Source organism: Lolium rigidum, chromosome 7, assembly GCF_022539505.1.
Source record: "Lolium rigidum isolate FL_2022 chromosome 7, APGP_CSIRO_Lrig_0.1, whole genome shotgun sequence".
Classification (NCBI taxonomy): Eukaryota; Viridiplantae; Streptophyta; class Magnoliopsida; order Poales; family Poaceae; genus Lolium; species Lolium rigidum.
The window spans coordinates 13953714-13972667 of record NC_061514.1 but is presented as its reverse complement, the minus strand read 5'-3'; the positions used below and the strand labels follow the sequence as shown (position 1 = coordinate 13972667).

Below are 18954 nucleotides of genomic sequence, written 5' to 3'. Positions count from 1 at the left end.
TCAGTGGGAGCAGCTCCAATCTTTAAGCTGCAGCAACCGTACAAAAAAATGTGTAGCTGTAAGCTAATGGTGCGTGCTTAGCACTTACTCTTGCTCCTGAGGCTGAGGGTGAGTAGAGGGAAGGGTAATGCTCAGAGGAGTTTGGGCAAAAAGTAGGTCGATCGAATGTTATGGTTGGAGCATCTGTCGGATACAGTCCATTTCTACGCGCTCCATTTGGACCAGTAGGCGGAGCACGACGTCCACCTCACCTGTGGCTGGACGCCATAGCCCGCCACAACAAACAAATTTAACCGGCCGGTAGGACAAGGATACGGTGCGACGTAGTCGAAAGTGACCATTTCATATGATATTGAAACACTCCATGCCATGAACGTCATTCGTCAGCTTCCCGCTGGTGGCTACATCTGGAGTTAGCTGAGCAGGGGACGTCGACGTGCGGCTCGATCCCACACAGGTTTTGGCCAGCCTAGCTAGCCGGGAATCGTGATGGTGGTTTAGTGCGCTTCCATTCCACACGTGATTGCCCAATTAATCTATGGGGATTGTGATGATGTAGCAAGTAAAATGCTAAAGTGGAATATTATGCAGTAGTATTATTCAACTATCTATGTTTGAATCAAATATTCAACTATATAATATGACCCCTTGCAAAAAAAAAACTTATAGAAAATCCCCACACGTGATTGTCCAATTAATCTATGGGAATGTGATGTAATGAAGTATAATGATAAAGTGAACAAGTGAAATATTATGCAATCTTATTCCGTTATTTATGTATGAATAAAATATTTATGAATCAACTCTATAATATGACCACTTGCGAAAATAAGTTGGCGCACTATTGTTCTATAATCATTTAGCCCCACCCTTGGCCATTTAACTTACGCATGCTTGCTCCGAACCGTGGGGCGGACAATGGGTCAAGTCATCCGCAAGCAAACAATGAGTTGAGTTGACACGCTTCGCAAGAATTTGATACAATAACGATTATGGCTTCGTAACACAATGAGGGGAAACACCAACCCGTCTAGCGCTTAAATCACGTCAATCTGCGGTGGTATACAATGTGGACAAGACGGGCTGACGCAAATACATGTGTTGGTGATTCCTCATCTCGACCTAGGACAAGACGGGTTCAAAAAAACCGAGGAATTGCACCTTGACGTGTACATGGGGGGTTTAGGCGGTAGATTGGTCTCACTGGGAAGAGTAGAGGTTCAAACACGAATCAAAAGACCATGAGAGGGAAAGGGCTTAGGGTTTAGTCAAGAAAGAGGGTTCATCTTGATAGATTGGCCTCAAAGGGGGTGACTTGGCCTCTTTCACTGCATGATGCCACAAATCGCTTATCCCCAATCCATATACTGTAATCATTATGTAACAAAGTATTTTCGTTAACCGGTTGGAAAATTTTAAATAAATTGACCGGTCCCATTCATACCTTTTTGCACCTGCACACCGGTGACACCGCACCGCCCTCCAAGGCTTGAATTTCTTGTTTCTTTTGAAGATGAATAAAGTCAAATTCTCAAATTCCGCTCTCAGTCGCACGACAGGCTCAAGGAAAATAAAAAAAAAACACGAAATGGAGGAGTATTGATTCTTGAAAGTGCGAGCGCTATCACAGAAACGCAATTTTTTTTTTCCCCGAAGGTGGTTGGATTGGAAAAAAAATCATATAAAGAAATCCTATGGTCTCAACTCCTACGAACTAAACATATTGTAGAGGAAAGTTGTATTGCTCCCTTCGATCTATATTATTTGATGCTAAAATAGATGCATCTACAACTAAAATATATCTAGATATATTTATATTAGCATCAAGTAATATGAATTAGTAGAAATAGAACCATCTAAAGTCTCAATGAAGTTGCTTATTAAAGTCTACATTAGCAAGCAAGCGTGGGTTTGGAGTTTTATTATCACTCTGGACACTCGCAACCTGTGCCGCAACCGACAACTGGGCTCCACCAGGCAGCCAGAATATGTCTATCTAGTAATTATTCTTTCTCTGGAAAAATTGATCGGAGAGCTCGAATTCTTAAATTCTGCACAGCGCGAAAATCAAAACGCGAAATGAGAGGAGAGGGCAGTAAATTCTCTCGCTCGCTCTCTCTCGCACCGTCTCCGTCTCCGTGATTTCTTTAATCTGCTTCCCTCCTCCTCGCCACTACTACTGCCTCCCCTCTCCCCCTCGTGAGCCCCTCTCCGAGTCCCCCCACCTCTCCCCATCCGCTCGGATCTCGCCCTGCCGGCCGGAGCCGGACGCGCACGCGGCGGCGACCCGGTCCTCCACCCCCCACCGCGTGCCGCCGCGCCTAGTTATACGGCCGGCCGCCCGCCGCAGGCATTGCGGGGATCTGCTCTGCTCCATTTGTCCTTCTGCTACACCGTCGCCGGCGCGCACTATCCCTCCCCACCTCTCTCGGTAGCTCGAGACTTGAGCTCGGAATCCACGCCATTTCCCGTGCCTCTGGATCTGCCTGACCGGAGACCTCTCTGCTCGGGCTACTAGAGCTTGGTCGGTGGATGCAGGGAGTTGCGGCCTGACAGGCGGCGCACGTCCCGGTCCCTGCTGTGGAGGCCCAAGGGCGGAGAGGCGAGATGGCCGCAGCCGGGCCCGGCAGCAACGGCGGGACCACCCCCTCCGCCGCCGCCGCCACGCCGCTGCTCGCCTCCGCGGCCGCCGCCACCGTCAACGGCGACGGCTACGACAGCGACGGCTACAACTTCGCGCCGCCGTGAGTGTCTGCCAGCCTCCCTCCGCCGACCGCCCGCCGTCTCGCATAGCCACGTCGCTATTATCTTTTTGGTTGTTTGTTTCACGGTAAAAGATAGCACTTTGCTATAGAGCTGCTTCGGTTTTGGTCTAGCGATCGGAGTAGGTTTCGTGCCGCTGCTTGCGCATGGCAGGGTTGGTGGTCTCAGGTCCTGAATTTTCTAGTGCTGTCCCGTAACCGAATTTTCCCCCAGCCTGCTGGAAAAGCAGCGGAAAAGTTGGGTTCGGAAGGAGGTTAAGATTTATCTTTGTTTAGTGTTAATGTCGCCGTAATTGGTTATGCCTGTTGGCTTCCTAGTCCCGGCCTACCTCGCTGCTTTGCTCGCTAAACGGTTTAGGTACCACCAGTTTAGCGGTTATTTTCAGAATTGGAGAAAGTGATTTTTTTTTTAGATCAACAGTAGGCGGCTCACCACCCACCCCCATTCCATTTCTTCGATTGGGGACTGGGGACAGTGCGTGTTACCATCCCATTTCTTCGATTGGGGACTGGGGACAGTGCGTGTTACCATCCAGTGCATTGTCTGTCTTGTGGGTCGCATTTCCTCTCCTTGCATAACGGAATGTGGTGGATCGATATTTTACTCTACTCTTTGGGCTGCTTCCTTTTTTCAGTACCCCGTCGACTCTGTCCATGTCAATACCTCCGGAGCTTGCTGGAGCAATCCCGCTGATCGATAGGTTCCAGGTACGCGCCTCCTTTACCCAGTGATGTCATATATCTCATGCCAGTTCTGAACAGACGATAGAAATCTCATCGTTGTTCTCTACAAAGTTGCTAGTTAAGAGGTGCCTATGCTTGTTTGCGAAATGTTTACTCTACCATTCAAATACAAGTACTAGCAGTTATATCCTTTAATATTTGGTTGGGTCTCTCTGCGTTCTCGTATTTTCTGTCACAATGCAAGCATTGCTATAATCATTCTATAGATGCACCAGTACATTTCAGTCGGATCAGATTTATTAGTTTACAATTATTCTGCATTAGTTAGTAAGCACCAAATGGTTCCATATCCACATTGTCCCTTGTTAAATTTAGTGCTGAAATATAACAGGTGGAGGGATTTCTTAAAGCAATGCAAAAACAGATCCAATCATCCGGAAAGCGTGGGTTTTTTATTAAAAAATCTGTGGGTCCGCAAGTTCGTGAGAAGTTCACTTTGGAAGATATGTTGTGCTTCCAAAAGGTAATGTTGTTGAACCCCATTCCCTGTATGAGATCATTTGGCTACAATCTAATTTCTGAACAAGTTCTCTTACTCAAAATGCTTATGATGTCATTTTGACATTTTTTTTATATCAATTTAATGCTTCTCTGTTCTCTCTTTCGCAGGATCCTATTCCAACTTCATTACTGAAAGTAACTAACGACCTTGTAAGCCGCTCAATTAAATTATTCCATGTCATATTAAAGTACATGGGCATCGATTCACCTGCAATAATAAGTTTGGAAGAAAGAATTGAACTTGTTGCAAAGCTTTATAAGCATACTCTGAAGCGTTCTGAACTTCGAGATGAGCTCTTTGCCCAGCTTTCAAAACAAACACGTAACAATCCTGATCGGTAAGTATTGGGCTTCTAATGTATAGCAAGCACATGTTGATTTCAGACTTATTATAGGAATCATAGTTTTGTTATTGTTACAGGAGTTGGTTGATAAGAGCTTGGGAGCTAATGTATTTATGCGCATCTTCCATGCCACCAAGCAAAGATATTGGGGCATACTTGTCTGAGTATGTTCACTATATTGCTCATGGAGCCACAACTGATTCTGATGTTCGAGTTCTAGCATTGAACACATTGAATGCGTTAAAACGTTCAGTTAAGGCAGGCCCACGGGTTACAATTCCTGCACGAGAAGAGATAGAAGCACTTTTAACCAGCCGGAAGCTTACAACAATTGTATTTTTCTTGGATGAAACATTTGAAGAGATTACATACGACATGGCAACAACTGTTGCTGATGCTGTTGAGGTATCCGCATTTCTCCTAAGCTATTAGTGGTTTGGAACTGATATATAGGTACCAAATGACCCTTTAGAAGAATGTACCTAGTCAGATCCAGAGCATTGCATGGCATATGCGCAATTTTGGTTGAGCATTGTCACTTTCGGGATAACGAGAATGATATTGACCACATAATGGGCCCGGATAGTCATAACTTACATAATTACCTCCTGTGTGCACAGGGTTGTTCATTGTAGTTGATTTCCAGTTTTGTTAAGTCATGATTATTTCCTCTCAAATATATTCATGAAGGTGCTATCCAGGAGGATGCACTTAATACAGCTCGTCAATAGTTTCAAATATATTCATAGATTGAACGTACATTTGGCCAGAACAACCTGTCAATAGTTTTAAATAGAATCTGTTCTACAGCATCTCTGGCTGGATTCAGTTGGTATGTTGCTCATTGCTACTAGGTGTCTATCCACAATCTGAAGAGTTCTGTTCAGAATTTCAGATACCTTGTGACCAAGCGACTAAGCCTAACCACCTTATAGAATTAGGCTGTACTTAGGGTGTCATTATGAAGTTTGACCAGTTCTAACAAAATGCTTTGACCATTTTTGTTATCAACTTATCATCTACACTCAGGGAAGTTCCAAAAGTTGAATGCACGGTTACTCAACTTTACAAAGTGTTGTACTTTGTGCTCTGTGTCATACAGACACACTGCTACTTACTTATTTCCCTAATATTATGAAGTATGAACTCTAATACAAGAAGACTTTGTTATCATTGAGTGGAACATTATTTGACTTCAACTCATTAGATGTACTTTCTGGTTGACCAAATAGTGGATATTCAACAATGTGTCACATCCCAGTAGTGTCAGAGTATTCTTTGCGTGTTCCCTTGTTATACTTTTTATTTAGGCTTTGGCTGCAAATTTGTAATCAGCTCCTTGTCTTTTTTATATACTTGAAGTTGCAAGTTCCGTGTAAACAAACTATTCCATGACTACAGGAACTTGCTGGCATTATCAAACTCTCAGTATATTCTAGTTTCAGTCTTTTTGAGTGTCGAAAGATTGTTAATGGATCAAAATCTTCAGAAGTTGGCAACGGTATTTCTTTTCACTCTCAACTCGCACGCCTTTCCCTCTTCAGTCTGACTTACTGCATGTGGGTTTAGGAAATATATGAATTAATGGAAGTTTCTCACATAGCACATGCATTTATTACTTTCTGGCATGCAGAGGAATACATCGGATTGGACGATAACAAATACATTGGTGACTTGCTATCTGAATTCAAGTCAGCTAAGGATCGCAACAAAGGAGAAATTTTGCACTGCAAGCTTGTATTTAAGAAACGCCTCTTTCGCGAGTCTGATGAGGCTGTGACTGATCCAATGTTCGTTCAGCTATCATATGTCCAGGTACTGTTTTGCAGAGCCAGTTGAAGTACTTACAGCTCTTAGGCCATGCACATAATCGTGCTTCCAACATAGCGCTAACTAATGCCCTTGTTCTGCAGTTACAACATGATTATATTTTGGGGAACTACCCAGTAGGCAGGGATGATGCTGCACAACTCACTGCTCTGCAAATATTGGTCGAGATTGGATTCATTGAAAATCCTGAGTCCTGTGTGTACGTAAAAGGCTCTGCCTGGTCTCTTATTTTGTTTGTCAGTAGTCTTTTCTTAATAATTCAACCTATCTCTTTTCTGAGATGCCATTTTTCTTCTTGCTAGCGAATGGATCTCTCTTCTAGAGAGGTTTCTACCTAGACAAGTTGCAATTACTAGAGCAAAGCGAGACTGGGAGCTCGACATCATCTCACGCTATCAGCTAATGGTATTCATCTAGCTCTGCAACTTTATGCTATTTCGGAGCAAGCTTAGATGCATCACACATCATACAACTTTTTGTTTTTTACTTGATTTTTAACACATCTTTCTTATTGACCTCCATGTTCTGCACTGATTATAACAATGATTGTATGTGTAGATGCATCACACACCTTACTAACATGTAATAAAGTGATATTGTTTTAAATTCCAGTTAGATAAGATTTTCTCAAGGAATTAGTTTTGATGCACATGCTGATAAAATACTCCCTTCGATCCACACTGATACTTATTATGGATTGGAGGGCGTAGTAAATTTTATGATCTAAATTTGCATTACAAAGAATATACGATACCTCAATCACCCACGTACTTTGCTGTTGCATCCAGGAACACTTGTCAAAAGATGATGCAAGGAACCAATTTCTCAGAATATTAAGGACTCTTCCATATGGCAATTCAGTTTTCTTCAGCGTTCGGAAAATTGATGATCCAATAGGACTTTTACCTGGAAGAATCATTTTGGGAATAAACAAGCGCGGGGTAGGATGCCTTATCATATGGTAAAAATTGTGTACCTGTTCTACTTCCAATTGAGGCTGATCTTGTAATTCCTCTTTAACGCAGGTTCACTTTTTTCGTCCGGTTCCTAAGGAATACCTACACTCTGCAGAGCTGAGAGACATAATGCAATTTGGGAGCAGCAATACTGCTGTTTTCTTTAAGATGAGAGTTGCTGGTGTTCTTCATATCTTTCAGTTTGAAACTAAGCAGGTTATTTTTTACGCCTCGCAGGAGATAGTGCATCATCGTTTATGCCATCTTGTTATATCATATAAAGCTGTCCAAATAACCATTTTACTGGGCCAAAATAACCAAGTGCTTGCATTTTTAGGGTGAAGAAATATGCGTAGCACTTCAAACACATATAAATGATGTGATGCTCCGTAGATATTCAAAAGCGCGCTCTGGCTCTGCTACTAGCACGGTTTCTCAAAATGATGTTTCTCAAGCAGACAAGCCAGCAAATGCTGAAATGTATGACAAGCGTGTCCAAGAACTGTCAAGAGAAATTGATGAGTCTCAAAAGAAAGCAGACCAGGTGAGTTATTTTGTTCATAAAGAAACAGTAAAGGTGCCTCATGGGGTTTAGAGTTCAGAACTTTGTGACAAATGACCCATTACCTTGTAAATAATGTTCTAGCATACTAGAGATTCTGTTTTAGTGTAACATGAAAATTAAAATCATTTCTGTGCCATTGGATTGCAAATTATAATGAACGAACAGTAGGTCAAAAGGTTTATAAACCATGCATATAACTAATAAATATTTCATATTATTAGCTACTCCCTCTATCCCAAAATAAGTGACTCAAGTTTGTCTAGATATGGATGTATCTATAACTAAAATAGGTCTAGATACGGTGTATCTAGAAAAAGTCGAGCCACTTATTTTGGGACGTCGGGAATAGTTATTGCAAATAGCTTTTGGGCACTAATTTATAGTGTTCCCAAGTGGTTTTCAATTTTCAGTTCATGACTTTTGTCATAAAGAGTTAAAAGACTGAAAATTCCAGTAATAGTTTGGTGATGCTTTTAAAATGTAGCAATTATCTTGCGTTGTATTGGAGAGTGTTATTATCTTTGTACATGGTTAGCCATCTAAGTACATGATTGCCCATTTATTATTCTTAGCTGCGGGAAGAGTTACAGAGAAAGACAAAACAAGAAAGAGAGATGCAAGAAGAATTGGAAGGGCTAAGAGATGCCTTACAATCTGAACGTCATATCATTCAAGAAGTATCAAGTGAGCGGGATAAGCTAAAATCTCTATGTGATGAAAAGGATTCTTCTTTGCAGGTATATGGTGATATACAATTTGCGTAGTTAAATTGCTTGAATCATCTAACTTGCTATTTCATTAGGTAGCGTTGGTGGAGAAAAGTAGGCTGGAGAGCAGATTAACAAGTGGGCAGAGCCAAGAAAACAACTCTAAATTAGAAGTAATTGGAAACCATTCTGAAAGAGATACTCTGACAACCGTAGGCAGTGTCAACAATAGCATTGAGGTATTCTTAAACAATCATGTACATCTAGAGTTGAGTTTTGTAGGATGGCCTGCTTCTTACTTCTGTGGCCAAACATATATTTCCAAAGATGCTTTGGTTCATTAATTTATCTTGTGTTTGAAAAGATGTTAACTAAGCTTGAGGAGGAGTTGAAATCATGTCAAAAAGAGCTTGATGCATCAAAAGAAATTTCAAAGAAGTTAATGATGGAAAGGAATATGCTCGAACAGAAGATTCAAAGGCTTGAAAGAGCAAAAGCTGAAGAGGTTTTTTTTTGTTAATCATCAACCATTTCCTTTTCCCTGTTCTGAGTTTCTGATTTTCAGAGAATTCTTTACTGTCATATTTCTGAAAACAAGGTTCCTTTAACTACACAGAAAAGCACAATGGAACGAATTTACGAGGATGAACGTCGTAAGTTAAAAGATAATGCAGCTAAACTGGAGCAAAAATTGGAAAGTACAACACACTCCTTAAATGTTGCTGAATCAACTCTTGCCTCGAGAAATGCCGAGGTAGATACATTGCAAAATACTCTCAAGGAGCTTGATGAGTTGAGAGAGTTCAAAGCGGTATGTGTAACACATAATATCTACATTCAGTGTTTCTTGGGTTATGTAGAAATTCACATACTTTCTATCATTTCAGGATGTCGACAGAAAGAACCAACAGACCGTTGAGATTCTTAAAAGGCAAGGAGCACAGTTAGTTGAGCTTGAAAGTCTTTATAAGCAAGAACAAGTTTTGCGAAAGCGTTACTTTAACACAATTGAAGGTAAATATACTATTCACACAGTATTATGGTGTTTTGCCAATAACTTGATTATGAATCGAGTTACAATTATTCACAGATATGAAAGGAAAAATAAGAGTTTTTTGTCGCTTGCGTCCTCTAAACGACAAGGAGCTTTCCTTAAAGGATAAGAATATTGTATGCAGTCCTGATGAATATACAATTGCACATCCGTGGAAAGATGACAAGTCAAAGCAACATATATATGATCGTGTTTTTGACGCATACACTACTCAAGAAGATATATTCGAGGACACAAAGGTAGCATATTTCTAAATTTAAGTTTCATTTAACTGTTCTAAAAATTGTGTTCCTGGGATTATCCACCACTGGTTTTCATATGCTTTTGTTGAATGTTTTGCAGTATCTAGTACAATCAGCTGTCGATGGATATAATGTATGTATATTTGCTTATGGCCAAACTGGTTCTGGGAAGACATTTACTATATATGGTTCAGAAAACAATCCTGGTCTTACTCCAAGGGCCACATCAGAACTTTTTAGGGTGATAAAGCGTGATGGCAACAAATATTCATTTTCCTTAAAGGTAAGAAGTATTTTTCATGTGCATTGATTGATTTCATATGGCATGAAAGACATCTGTTCTCTCAAGACTAATCTGTAAACACTCCCTCCGTCCATAAATGGATATTGTATAAATTTGAATTTATCCAAATACTATAATAGGTCTAGATAAATCCTAATTTTAATAAAGTCAAGACATCCTTTTATAGACAGAAGGTATAATTTTCAATCGTGAAGTGGTTTGTACTGTTGTTTTTTGGCAATTCAGTGTGGATTATTACATGGTTTGGAAAGCATAGGAGATTTTTAGTTGACATTTTTTGTTTGACTTAATTTAAACAATGACTTATGTTATCCTTCGTTGACTGTAAAATCTGTATCATACAACATCCAGGCATATATGTTGGAACTTTATCAAGATAATCTTGTGGACTTGTTGTTGCCCAAAAATGCTACACGGCAAAAATTAGAAATAAAAAAGGACTCCAAGGTATGAAAGCTCCTTTCTTGTATGGATTTAACTTCTCATTTTTCACACAGTTCCCTAGAGTTAATGATCATCCACTCTCATCCTATAATTCTTCTATATTGCATTTTTTCTTGTAGTTCTTTACTAAGACAAGTTACAAAAATTTCTACTGAACTTTTCTTGTGTGCTTTTGAGCAGCACCTTCTATATAGGTGTTAACTAATGATTCTATGTCTGTTTACTCCATGTAGCTCTTTATTTCAAATTTTAACATTTATCTAATGATGACTAATTTGGTATGCCTCTATAACAAAGCTGTATAATTCTATATAACTATGGTTGGAGAGTATTAGTGGTTAGGGAAAACTCATCATTTCCACTTGCGCAATTTTGTTGCGAAGTGCACACTGTGGAGTCACTTCCTTCTGTTAACATGTGGAAGCGTTTCTTTCATGAATAGTAGTGTTATATTTCTGTGGAGCTACTTAACATATGCTTTTTTTTCTAGGGTGTTGTTACTGTAGAAAATGTTACAGTTGTGAGCATTTCAAGTTTTGAAGAATTGAGCGCTATAATCACAAGAGGATCTGAGAGAAGACACACCGCTGGAACAAATATGAATGATGAGAGCTCAAGATCTCATTTAGTCCTTTCAATCATTATTGAAAGTACAAATCTCCAAACTCAATCTTATTCAAGAGGAAAGGTAAGACAAGATGAACGTGAAAAGTTCACATAATCAAAATTTTGGTTGAGTCTAGTAACTAGCTCGTTTTTATTTGATCTATCATTTCCCAAAAAGGTTCCAATGTTCTGTTGGTCTACCTTAAATTGTCAATTGACATCAGACTGTCCACCCACAATACTGTCTGTATGTAAATTTACTTGTCCTTTCGTTATTGCAACCATTTGTTTTGAGTATTTCTAATTGAATGAAAGTTGGTCTATTTCCTACTTGGTCTAGCTCAGAAGCAAGCCATGTTTTCACAAGGTTTATCTTGTCTCACTTTTAATAAGATTAATCAACTAGAAAAGGTAGTGTTAGAAGCGAAACTCAAAATGGAGGACCAACTCCATGTAGCTCTTTATTTTGAAAAAAATTTTAAAAAAATATTTTGAAGTTCAAAAAGATTCTAAAAACAATTCTATAGGACTAATGATATATACTACAAGGGTGCAAATTCGATGCCTAATACTATGTATTCTAGGCTACACAGAAATGACAAAAGTGTGGATCGGAGAATAGTGAACAGTGCACATTTTCAAAACTCCAAAATTTGTCAGATTTTGTTATTGTGTGTAGCCAAAATACCAAGAATTTTTGCTCGCCTATAGTTACCTTGAATGCCTATAAAATAATTTCAGATTTTTTTGAAACTTGAACTTTTAGTTTCAAAAGTTTCAAATTGAAGGGCTCCATAGAGCTCGCGGGCTATTTTGTCCACTGCTGTTTTTTTCTTTCTTAATAGACTACTAACATCGACAGTGTTCTTCTGTATGACAGCTTAGCTTCGTGGACCTTGCTGGTTCAGAGAGGGTGAAAAAGTCTGGTTCAGCAGGAAAACAATTAAAAGAAGCACAAAGCATCAATAAATCTCTTTCTGCATTGGCTGACGTTATTGGTGCTCTATCTTCTGATGGACAACATATACCTTACCGGAACCATAAGCTGACAATGCTTATGAGTGATTCGCTTGGAGGCAACGCAAAAACTTTAATGTTTGTGAATGTTTCACCAGCAGAGTCAAACTTGGAGGAGACTTACAACTCACTCATGTACGGATTTTGACTGCTTTTGGTTACTCTTTTCATTTTTCCATAGCTATTGCTCTCTGCATCCCTCTGATTTATTTTGTTTCTTCAGAAAAGTTTAACTGAATTTTCTTGCATCTTATGTATACCTCATATGATAATTTATCTTGTATCATATGCATACCTTCTGTGATAATCTGTCTCTTCTATCACATCTATATGAAAACTTTTGGTACCATGGTTTTGGGATCTTGAGCTTTTGAAATTTCATTATAGTTTAGGTCTTTCTTGTTTTGTTCCTGTATTTTATGTGCGCAGCTGTTCACATGCAATATTTGTTGCCTTGTAGGTATGCTTCACGAGTGCGTTGCATTGTCAATGACACGAGCAAGCATGTTGCCCCGAAGGAAATCATGCGCTTGAAGAAGTTGATTTCGTATTGGAAGGAGCAAGCAGGTAAGCGGAGCGAGGGCGATGAACTGGAGGAAATACAGGAAGAGAGGATATCCAAAGACACTCGGTTGACCACTTGAAAGAGTTGTATCGTCGCTGATGACTTGCCCTGAATCCCCCTGGTTTGTGTTCTTGCGCCATCTGCAGAGGTGGTCAGTGCTACCGAGGGCTCATGCCACTGAAATAGTTCTCCAGTGGCCATCTGGTGGAAATGGTCTGATTGACGATGTTGCACACAAATTGTATAGTTACCTATTATATTATGGCGGGGGTGCCTGTTTGTACAAAGAGATTAGTACACATTCATAGGAGAAGGGAGAAACAGTTCTTAGGAGTAAATCCCCTTTGTTTTTTGGCCATGTTAGCAGAGATTACCAGTGTCACTATTAGCGCTGATGAAGAAATGGCTCCGAAGTGTTGTAAGCTTCTGCATTTTGCACTGGAGATCGAAAATTAGTAGGCCACCTCTAGAGGTAGACTTATTCCCTTGGATTGCCTGGATTGGCGCCTTCTACTGCTAATATGGGTTCACAAAAGCCTCCTGATTGCTCAGAATGGACACGATATATAAATAGCACCAGAACAACATTGCAATATAATTGACAGTTGAAGAATGATACAATAATTTGACAGTATAGAAACGCAACTTGTCATTTAACTGGCAACATATCAGATGGCAAAACAGAGAGCACTTGCACAACCAAATATTACAGACCACTTTCCCTGGGTGCAAGCAATGCACAACCCTGGGTGCGAGCAAGCCATCTTTGCTACCATAACTGAAGAACCATTTGAGCAACATGTTTCTTTGATACCCCAACAATACAAGAACCTTATGCACTTGCAGCATCTCCAACAATATAAAACAACTTGTAGCATCTCATTTTTAACAAAAAAATGAAAAATTCGACTGGGAGAGTAGGTAGCTGGAAAGATGCTGAATGTTAAGGACACATGGTCTCCTGTGGATTTGGTTGCTTCTATCTGATACAGTGAACACCAAGAGCATGTTTGGAAGAAGGTATTTCAACATTGGCAGTTATCTAAATCCTTGTTCTGCCAGCCTGTGACACAGTGGAGAGACCGAGGCACTACACTAGTAGAAAAAGGGACTTCCATACCACTCCATTAGTCTCCAAAATATTTGAACCGCGACTAATGGGGTCTTTAGTCGCGGTTCTGCAGGCGAACCGCGACCGAAGGTCTGGGCCCAGCGGGCTCGGTCGGCAGCTGGTGTACGGGCGGGCCTTTAGTCGCGGTTGGCCTGGCCAACCGTGACTAAAGGCCCGCCCCTATAAATACTGATGCAGCACACTTCACTTGTGTGTGTGAGCAACTTGGTGTTCCACTTCTATTCACAAGAGGTTGTGGGTTTGGCTTTGATCCTCTTATGCACACAAGGTGTTCAATGAAATGACCGAGAGCATGATATGAAGTGTCCGAGCCACACTTAAGCTTTCTCTTTTTTTTTCCTCCTCGATCGCGGTTAGCAACTTGAACCTTTCATGTGTCATTGATAAATATGCATGTGTAGTTCATAGTTTAATTTCTATTATTTCTAGTTAGTTTAACAAATACATGATGGTTAATTATATACTTTATATAATAATAATGCAGATGAATCGGTAATGGATGTACGGTAACCGACTCTCGGGCGAGTTCATTACGGGTTTGAATGATTTCCTCACAGTGGTTAATGCGAACAAGCAGGGGGGTTTTGTTATATGTCCATGTGCTGACTGTAAGAATAAGAAGGGTTACTCTTCCTCAAGAGTCGTTCACGTGCACCTGCTTCGGCACGGTTTCATGCCAAGCTATAATTGTTGGACCAAGCATGGAGAAAGAAGGGTTAGAATGGAAGAAAATGAAGAAGGGGATGATGACAACTATCCTGATCATTTCGGTGATACTTTCATGGAGGATGCTGAAGGAGGGGAAGCAGAAGAGGAAGGTGAAGGGGAAGGTGAAGAAGAGGCACGTGATGAGCCCGCTGATGATCTTGGTCGGACCATTGCTGATGCACGAAGAGGCTGCGAAACTGAAAAGGAGAGTGAGAATTTGGATCGCATGTTAGAGGATCACAAAAAGTCGCTGTACCCAGGATGCGATAATGGTCTGAAAAAGCTAGGCTGCACACTGGATTTGTTGAAATGGAAGGCACACGAAGGTCTATCCGACTCAGGATTTGAAAAGTTGTTGTTCCAAGAAATAACGAGTTGCCCGCCAGTACGTACGAAGCAAAGAAGGTTGTATGCCCTCTAGGTTTAGAGGTTCAGAAGATACATGCATGCATTAACGACTGCATCCTGTACCGCGGTGAATACCAGAATTTAAATGAATGCCCGGTATGCACTGCATTGCGTTATAAGATCAGAGGAGATGACCCTGGTGACGATGTTGAGGGCGAGAAACCCAGGAAGAGGGTTCCTGCCAAGGTGATGTGGTATGCTCCTATAATGCCACGGTTGAAACGTCTGTTCAGGAACAAAGAGCATATCAAGTTGTTACGATGGCACAAAGAGGACCGTAAGTGGGACGGGGAGTTGAGACACCTCGCTGATGGAACGCAATGGAGAAAGATCGACAGAGAGTTCAAAGATTTTGCAGGTGACGCAAGGAACATAAGATTTGGTCTAAGTACAGATGGCATGAATCCGTTTGGCGAGCAGAGCTCCAGCCATAGCACCTGGCCCGTGACTCTATGCATCTACAACCTTTCTCCTTGGTTGTGCATGAAGCGGAAGTTCATTATGATGCCAGTGCTCATCCAAGGTCCGAAGCAACCCGACAATGACATCGACGTGTACCTAAGGCCATTAGTTGATGAACTCTTACAGTTGTGGGGCAGACCTGGTGTATGTGTGTCGGATGAGCACAAAGAAGAGGAATTTGACCTACGAGCGTTGCTTTTCGTAACTGTCAATGATTGGCCTGCTCTTAGTAACCTTTTGGGACAGACAAATAAGGGATACAATGCATGCACGCACTGTTTACATGAGACTGAAAGTATATATTTGGGTAATTGTAAGAAGAATGTGTACCTGGGACATCGTCGATTTCTTCCCAGATATCATAACTTAAGAAAGAAAGGCAAGCATTTCAACGGCAAGGCAGATCACCAACCGAAGCCTATGGAATGTACTGGTGCTGATGTATTTGACATGGTCAAGGATTTGAAAGTCATCTTTGGAAAGGGTCCTGGCGGACAATCAGTTCCGAGGGAGTTGACGGGCACGCACCCATGTGGAAGAAGAAATCTATATTTTGGGAGCTAGAATATTGGAAAGTCCTAGATATCCGCTCTGCAATCGACGTGATGCATGTTATGAAGAATATTTGCATGAACCTGCTAAGCTTCTTGGGCGTGTATGAGAAGACAAATGATACAAAGAAAGCACGACAGGACCAACAACATTTGAAAGACCCAGAAGACCGGCATGCGGAACGGTTTCAAGGCCGTGCGAGCTACGCTCTTACCAAAGAAGAGAAGGTCATCTTTTTTAAATGCTTGAGCAGTATGAATGTCCCATCTGGCTTCTCGTCGAATATAAAGGGAATAATAAATATGGCGGAGAAAAAGTTCCAAAACCTGAAGTCTCACGACTGCCACATGATTATGACGCAATTGCTTCCGATTGCTTTGAGGGGGCTCCTACCGGAAAATGTTCGAGTAGCCATTGTGAAGCTATGTGCATTCCTCAATGCAATCTCCCAGAAGGTAATCAATCCGGAAGATCTACCACGAGTTACTGGAACGATGTGGTCCAATGTCTTGTCGGTTTCGAGTTGGTGTTCCCACCATCCTTCTTCAATATTATGACGCACCTCCTGGTTCACCTAGTCGAAGAGATTTCCATTCTCGGTCATGTATTTCTACACAATATGTTCCCCTTTGAGAGGTTCATGGGAGTATTAAAGAAATATGTTCGTAACCGTGCTAGGCCAGAAGGAAGCATCACCAAGGGCTATGGAAATGAGGAGGTATTTGAGTTTTGTGTTGACTATGTTCCTGATCTTAAGCCGATTGGTCTTCCTCAATCGCGGCACGTGGGGAGACTAAGTGGAAAAGACACGATCGGAAGGAAATCAAAGATATGTATGGACGGGCATTCTATGACTAAAGCACACCACACAGTTCTACAAAATTCCAGCTTGGTGGCTCCGTACTTCGAGGAACACAATAATATTTTACGCTCGAACAACCCAGGGAAGCCTGAATCCTGGATTACAAAGGCCCACATGGAGACTTTCGGCGGTTGGTTGCGAAAACAGTTAATGAGTGACAATGATGTTGAAGATCACCTGTACATGTTGGCCAAGTCACCATCTTTGACTATATCGACTTTCCAAGGGTACGAGATAAATGGGAATACATTTTACACGATCGCCCAAGATAAAAAGAGCACCAACCAAAACAGTGGTGTTCGCTTTGATGCAGCAACCGAGAATGGGAAAAAGGTCACATATTATGGTTACATAGAGGAGATATGGGAACTTGACTATGGACCCTCCTTTAAGGTTCCTTTGTTCCGGTGCAATTGGTTCAAGCTAACAGGAGGTGGGGTAAAGGTGGACGAGCAATACGGAATGACAATGGTGGATTTCAATAATCTTGGTTACCTTGATGAACCATTCGTCCTAGCCAAAGATGTCGCTCAGGTTTTCTATCTGAAGGACATGAGTAGCAACCGAGGAAAAGGAAAGATAAGAAAACGAGTACATCATGCGACGATCCAAAGCGCCACATAGTTCTTTCAGGGAAAAGAAACATCGTGGGAGTGGAGGACAAGACATACATGTTAGAAGATTATAATAAGTTTGGTGAAATTCCGCCCTTCAAAGTGAACACTGACCCAAAGCATTAGGTTAAATGATGAGGATGCTCCATGGTTACGGCACAATCGTAAGCAAGGGACACAAGGGAAGAAATGATGTGTAATAATTTATTGTAACAAACTTTGTTGAGGAAATACTGTTCCAAACTTTGTATGGATCATGTGAATTATATTGTCTGTGATGTTGTTTGGATCAGCCCCCCTTTTCTACTGGCCCGCCGCCGCTTCCCCATGCCACGTGCCTCGCCCCGCCGTCATCGCCGTGGGACGTGTCTCCGCTGCTTCCACGTGCCTCGCCCCGCCGTCGTCGTCGTGCCACGTATAGCCGCCGCTTCCACCTGTCGCCAAACTTGCCGCGTCGCTTCGCGCGTGCTATAAAGCGCCGCGTGCGCGCGCAACCAACCGCCACGGAAACTTCACCTGCCGCTTCCCCGAGCCACGCGTCGCCGCCGCCTCCGCTCATTCGTCTCCGGGATGCCGCCGCGCCGCCGCGGGTCGTCCGGTTTCCGTGCCGTCCGAGCGCGTCCGAACGGTAGGTTCTACACCGAGATGCGCGCCTGTGGCTTCCTCCTCACCGTCGGCATGTACAACACGCCGGAGCTGGTGGCGCGTGCTTACGACGGGCCGCGTGGTGATTTTGGCGGCCACAGACATGAACTTCCTGGACGTCGAATCGCTAGAGGAGGCGGAGTTCCTCGCGCCAGCGCCGTGCCTCGTCGATGACGAGGACCGTCGCCGCCACCGCCAGGTGCAGCATCGGATCGCCATTGCCGAGCACGACGAGGAGTTAATGCGCCAGCGGAGGGCGCAGTTCCCCAGCAACGTCGACAACACCGGCGCGTTCTTCGCTAACCTCAGGGCACAACGCAGGTCCGACAGGCGCCACCGTCGGGCCGTCGCCGAGTTCGAGCTCGACAACCCGAATACAATTTGGGCCAACAACGACCCTCGGTGGGACGACATTTGGACCGAGACAACCTCCGACGACGAGTAGACTAGACTAGTCGTTTATCTATTTTAATTGTATTTTCAATGTTTTTTAGACTATGTTCGATCTTCTATGTTCTACAAAAATGTGTAACCTTTAGTCCAATTTTCAATAAACAAATTTGCCATTTTCATTTTCTATCGGTGGGATAAGGACGCATGTGTAACGCGGGACTAAAGATGTCGCTCAGGTTTTCTATGTGAAGGACATGAGTAGAAAACCGAAGGAAAGGAAAGATAAGAAAATGAGTACATCATGCGATGATCCAAAGGCCTAGGAGTACATCTTGGAATGTTGGATTGATTTAGTCATACTCCTGCCTAGGCCTATAATATGCATACTCGTAGTCTTCGTAGTCGCTGCCGTTGTACTGGTAGTCGTCGCCTTCTAAGTTGCCACCATCATCGTCGCTGCCGTCGCTGTCGGTGTCGCTGTCATCGGGCGGCGCTCGTGGCTCGAACCTCGACTTGTACTGAGGGTAGCGCAGGCGG

The 18954-nt window shown here is 42.3% G+C and overlaps 1 protein-coding gene across 1 annotated transcript; it reads left to right on the top strand.

Annotated features, from left to right (window-relative positions):
• The first annotated feature begins 2684 nt into the window (after positions 1-2684).
• On the top strand, positions 2685-13066 carry LOC124675629 (kinesin-like protein KIN-14I). Its single transcript, XM_047211695.1, has 23 exons — positions 2685-2744; positions 3398-3470; positions 3838-3969; positions 4116-4345; positions 4429-4756; positions 5753-5852; positions 5985-6166; positions 6265-6380; positions 6484-6586; positions 6970-7122; positions 7207-7353; positions 7475-7681; positions 8275-8439; positions 8505-8648; positions 8774-8914; positions 9026-9220; positions 9297-9423; positions 9500-9702; positions 9806-9988; positions 10361-10456; positions 10944-11141; positions 11940-12211; positions 12537-13066. Exons 2-23 carry the CDS (start codon positions 3417-3419, stop codon positions 12718-12720), a joined length of 3660 nt encoding a protein of 1219 aa, XP_047067651.1. The 5' UTR covers positions 2685-2744; positions 3398-3416; the 3' UTR covers positions 12721-13066.
• Positions 13067-18954: the final 5888 nt, after the last annotated feature.